Source organism: Athene cunicularia (assembly GCF_003259725.1).
Source record: "Athene cunicularia isolate RWA chromosome 9 unlocalized genomic scaffold, athCun1 chr9_part2, whole genome shotgun sequence".
Lineage (NCBI taxonomy): Eukaryota > Metazoa > Chordata > Aves > Strigiformes > Strigidae > Athene > Athene cunicularia.
This window is the reverse complement of record NW_020799111.1, coordinates 42,981-47,876: the sequence shown is the minus strand read 5'-3', so window position 1 is coordinate 47,876 and position 4,896 is coordinate 42,981. Positions and strand designations below refer to the sequence as shown.

Sequence of the window (4,896 nt, the reverse complement as noted above, 5' to 3'; positions counted from 1 at the left end):
GCCGGGGCCCCGCGTCCCACAGTGCTCCTCGGAGGGCGTGTTTAGTGCTTAAGAGTTAATAAAAGCCCTAACACTGAACGGATTAACCCTCAAACAGCGCTACGACGGCCCGGTGGTGGGACTGGCCACCGGGGAAGCATCGCCTTGTGCTCGCCCCATCCCGGGGCATCCCCTGCCAGCGGGTACCAGCAGAGACGTGGCTGGGGTGCTGCCCGGCTCTGTGCTGGCACCAGGAGCCACTGAGCCGCTGGCTGCTTCACCACAACCCTTGGGTCACCTCTCAGCTGTGCATCCCAGGAGAGAAACCAGGATGAAGTGACCCACTGCAGGCTGCTGTGCCACACAAGGCATCCAAAAGTTGGTTTCATCTCCTCTCACTCCGCTTCATGGGGCCCTGCAATGGGTCTGACACTGCACTGTGGGCCAGCGAGGTGCTGGGGAGCTTTGGCTATTGAGAAGATGAGAGTTCCCTGGTCTCCCTCATGTTTCCCCATGCTGGGTGTCAACGTGATGGGGAAAGGGACCATGTCACCAGGCAGCAATGACAGTCTCTGATGGGGCTGGGCCACACTTTCGGAGGCCTTGAAATACCGTAAAAGCTTTGGGGTTTTGGAGGGGGAAAAAGGCAGTTCTTAAAATAACCCCACCGAACTAAAAGAGAGCATTAGCCAAAGCATGTTTATAAGGAAAAGCCTTCACCCTGTGGTGGTGGGAGGAGAACACGCTCCCAACACCCCAGCCAGCCTGGCAGGGGGTTTTACATGTCCCCCACCACAGAGCTGAACTGGCAGTGGGGAGAGAGGTGAGAGGGGGAGAGCAGCTGCACAGGATGGCGGGCGACACCGTGGGCTCTCCTACCACCCATGGTTACCCTGGAAAGACTCTGTCCACTTGGAGGTGTCCATGAAAATGGAGGAGGAGCTGTGGAAGAGCCAGAGGCAGGGCAGGGAGCCCTCCCGTGTCCAGAGGTCCTTGGCACAGTCATACACCTCCATCTCCACTTGATAGTCCCCGTTGATGCCCTTCCAGTGGCCACCGGTGACGAAGAGCCGATCGCCCAGCGGCACCATCCCACCATTCTCGTGGAGCGTATGCAGGAGCTGCACCTGCATGAGAGGCAGGATGGAATGTGCAGGGATCCCCTGGGGACCCCACTGCACAGGACATCGACCCACCAGGCGTGTGTGTGTGTGTGTGTGTGTGTGTGTGTGTGGCCACCCCCTGACCTCTCTGTGAGGTTTGGGGGCCTCTGGGGCCATGTCTCACTTTTAGCAGCATCCCCATGTTATGGAGAGCAAGGGAGCAAGGCTGGGGTCACTGCAGGGAGTGGGGGGCTCTGGGGGGTGGAGGAGACAGGCAGGATTTTGCCCAACTGCACAGTCAGGAGCCCTGCAAACCCTGTAGGAGGATGGTGTTGGAAAAAGGGGGTCCCTGTGGGCTTCTGCAGTGTGAACACAGGATTGGGGCATCTTCAGCTCTACAGGGGTTAACAGAGCCAAGGGATGAGTGGGCAGGAAGGAGAGGTGGTGCTGGCACCCTGGGGGAGTGGGTGCAGGGTTGTGGGGTGCTGGCAGGGAGGGAACAGCTGCCACACCTCCCCAGGAGGGTGATTGCGCTTGGCCCCACATCCTACTACCTTCTGCCAGATGTTGGCCTCCGGGTTGTACATGTGGACCTTCTTGGTGTTGTCCCCAATGAGGTAGATGAGCCCACGAAGGGTGGCACAGCGTGGGGCCGAGAGGTACTTAGGGATGAAGGGGGATGTGATCACACACCACAGATCTGCAAGGAGCAGCCGTCAGCAGCGCATCCCACCCTTGGCTGTTGATGCAGCTGTCAGTGGCTGAAAAAAGCATTGCTGAGTCTGCAGCTATTTAAGGGGGAGTTTGGAAGGGCAGAGTGGCTAGGCAGCATTGCACCTGTGGTCCTCATCCCAGATGAGGCTCTTGCATAAAAAAGGGGGGGGGGATATAATTTGTAGTGGTGGTGTGGGATGAGGGATACCACTGTGGGCTGTGCAGAGGCTGCCCAAGGCAGTGGTGTTGTCACAGGGGTTTAGTTTCTTCCTAAGGTGGGCAGCTTCCCCCACCCCTCTGCTCCTGTGATCCCACTCCGCAGAAGCTCTGGCCTGGTCTGTGCTGGAGTTCTGTGACTGGGGTCTGTGCCACCAGCAGCCATGCTCCTGGCTGGCCCCAGCCCCATGCCACAGCCATTGCTGGACCCCGATAGCACCCAGTCGCACCCCACAGGACCATGCCTGGTGGCACAGGATGCTGGGGGGGGGCCCCTCAGTCCTGCTCCCCAGGAAGGCTCTGGTGAGGTGCAGTGCGGCCAGCTCTCACCTTGGACAGGGTTGTAGCACTGCAGGGTGAGCGCATTGTACTTGATGGCACATGAGCCCACCAGGTAGAGCTTGCCCAAGCAGCTGGCGGCCGCAAAATTGCTGACATATTTGAGGGCTGGGCTGATGGCACACCAGCTCTTGTTGTAGGGGTCGTAGCGCTCCACTTCCACCGCATCCACCGTCGTCCCTGCAGGGTGGTGGAACACTGCAGCCACCCTGCTGTGCCAGGGCACCCACAGACCCCCCACCCCAGAAGCACCCGTAGGGTCTTTGTGGCCTTACCCCCAATGACGTAGATCTCACCATTGAGGACAGCGCTGGTGTGGTTTGTCCGGGCTCTCAGCATGGGGGTGATGGGCTTCCAAGTGCCATCCCTGGGGCAGAAGCGCCAGGCCTGGGTCGTCGACCACGTGTTGTTCTGGGACCCCCGGGAGCCACCTGGGGAGGGGCGGGTCAGGCGGGCCACCCCCTCCAAGTGCAGCCGTGCCTGGGCATCCCTGGCCAGTGGCTGGATCCACACAGGAAGGGAGCAAGGAGAGGGAGGGTAGCCCCTGGCCCCAGGCACCCCGTGCCCACATCTCTGTCCCTCATCCCTGGGGACCCCCACTCCACACCAGCAGCCCCAGCACTTACCTGTGACGTACACATCATTGTTCAGAGACACCAGGGAAAAGCCCCATTTGTTGTAATCGGGGAAGTCAGGCAGAGCCATCCATTGCCCTGAAACCCAGTGGAGCCAAACAATGACCCCCCAGCCAGCCCTGCTTCACTCTTCCCTCCCCCTCCTCCCCCCACCCCGTGCCCCTCTTGACACCAGATCATTTAGCAAGAGGTGGCTTTGTGGTAGATGGAGGGTTAGATAACATTCGGGGGGGGAGTATGCACTTGCCCCATCCCTGACGTGGGCACTTACTGCTTTTGGGGTTGTAGAAAGCAAAGTTCCTGTGGGTGGCCGGCATCTCCAGCCCCCTGTCCTCATCCTCACTCTCCTCTAGCACGCGGCCACCAACCACCACCAGCACCTCCTCCAGCTTCTGCGCTGGGGTTGGGGGGTTCTTCTGGGCACCGGCATCGCTCTGCCCCTATCCGAGAGGCCAGGGCAGGACCATCAGGCTCCCAGCTGAGCCTCCCCCCGTGGCTCAGGGGGTGGGTTTTGGGGCAGAGGTTACCCACCATTGTGCAGGATTGGGTGACAAGGGCCTTGCTGGCATCTGAGTCACGTACAAGGGGCTCAGTGGCAAGCAGGTTCTGAAGGTACTGGTCGGGCAGTGAGACAAGGTGGGCCAGCTCCAGCAGCTCAGGCAAGAACTGGGCTCGGGACCCAGGGTCATGGCGTACCCAGCGCAGCACGGCCTCAGCCAGGCTCTGCTCCTCCTGCACCTGCAGCTGGTCGTTGGAGAGGTAGGTAGCCAACCTCTCCTTGGAGAGCTGGAGGAACTCCTCCTGCTGAGAGATGGCTTCAAAGTTCTCCTGCAAGAAAGACCAGGCCTTGGAGGAGACCTCAGGGCAGCCGTGGCTCTCACCAAACTCACAGATACCTAGACAGTTGGTGGCATCCATCTGCTGCCGGAGGTAGCGGCTGCAGACCTTCTGGATAGTGGGGAAGTGGAGCTGGCTGGCAGTCCGCATCAGCTCCTCCACGTTGCCCTGGTTGATGGTAACCTTCCCTGTGTAGGCAAAGTCAAGCAGCATCTCCAGCGCACTGGGGTCCACCTCCTTCAGCTCCACCCGTGCTGCAGTGCTCTCAGCAAAGTCGCCGGAGAACATGGCGTGGAAGTAGTGGCTGCAGAGGGCCAGGACGCCGCGGTGGCAGGGGAACTCCCGCCCTCCTGCCACCAGCGTCACATCTGCCAGTTTGGGGTTGGCACGCAGCCGCTGCAGCCCTTCCAGCACACCCTGGGCATGTGAAGGCAGGCAGAAGTCGAAGTCGTCCATGTTCCTCACCATGGCGCTGGGATGGCCGCGGGGCCTTGCCGGTAGGCAGAGCCCGAGTGGAGCGTGGTGAGGGTGTCCCTGTCAGGAAAAAGCGATGACATCTCCCTCCCCCCCCCGCCTCGGCACAACCGTCCCAGCACCCAATTTACAGGCACCAGCAGGGGCAGAAGCGCTCCCTGGAGCCCCACCCCCCCGCCGGCTCTATGTCCATGGATGTCAGTGGTATCTCCTCCCCATGCCCTGACCTGCCCTGCCGGGGCTGCCACCGATTTCTTGGGGGTGGTTTGGAGGCCGGGTCGAACCCTGCTCCAGGTCGCTCCCTCCCACTCTTACCTGGCCTGCGAAGCCCTCCAGCTGGCCTGCTACGAGGGAAGTGGCCACAGTCCCGGCACTGGGGAGGGACGCTCCGGCGTGACACAGGATCCAGCCGCGATGGGGCGGGGGGATACACTATTTTTAGGCAGCGCCGGGGTGCCGCTCGCTGCTGTTAAAGGCACCGTACGGGCAGAGCTGCTTGCTGCTGCCCATCCCCACCGTACCGCGGCTTTGCTGCTTTTTGGAAAGCATTCCTCTGTGGCCAGACGGGCACCGCAAGCCTGGGGGAAAAGGCTCCCCCC

At 61.2% G+C, this 4,896-nt stretch overlaps 1 protein-coding gene across 4 annotated transcripts; it reads right to left on the bottom strand.

Moving 5' to 3' along the window:
* Positions 1 to 733: 733 nt before the first annotated feature.
* Positions 734 to 4,487, bottom strand: KLHL30 (kelch like family member 30). Of its 4 annotated transcripts, none has more exons than XM_026855470.1 (7): positions 3,518 to 4,476; positions 3,258 to 3,426; positions 2,978 to 3,064; positions 2,648 to 2,782; positions 2,343 to 2,531; positions 1,637 to 1,782; positions 734 to 1,106 (listed from the first exon to the last, which is right to left on the bottom strand). In XM_026855470.1, exons 1-7 carry the CDS (start codon positions 4,289 to 4,291, stop codon positions 855 to 857), a joined length of 1,752 nt encoding a protein of 583 aa, XP_026711271.1. In that variant the 5' UTR covers positions 4,292 to 4,476; the 3' UTR covers positions 734 to 854. The 4 variants fall into 4 exon arrangements, with proteins under 4 accessions (XP_026711271.1, XP_026711270.1, XP_026711272.1 ...); XM_026855469.1 differs by having other exon boundaries at positions 2,627 to 2,782; positions 3,518 to 4,473; XM_026855471.1 differs by having other exon boundaries at positions 868 to 1,106; positions 1,637 to 1,744; positions 2,627 to 2,782; positions 3,518 to 4,480.
* Positions 4,488 to 4,896: the final 409 nt, after the last annotated feature.

What these genes read in the sequence shown, in the direction of transcription:
- KLHL30 (XM_026855469.1), bottom strand. Translation starts at nt 4,291, where the DNA reads ATGGTGAGGAACATGGACGACTTCGACTTCTGCCTGCCTTCACATGCC. An exon ending in CAATGATGTGTACGTCACAG is followed by an intron (nt 2,783 to 2,977) that starts GTAAGTGCTGGG and finishes GCCCCTCCCCAG; the next exon opens with GTGGCTCCCGGGGGTCCCAG. An exon ending in AGGCCAACATCTGGCAGAAG is followed by an intron (nt 1,107 to 1,636) that starts GTAGTAGGATGT and finishes CCTCTCATGCAG; the next exon opens with GTGCAGCTCCTGCATACGCT.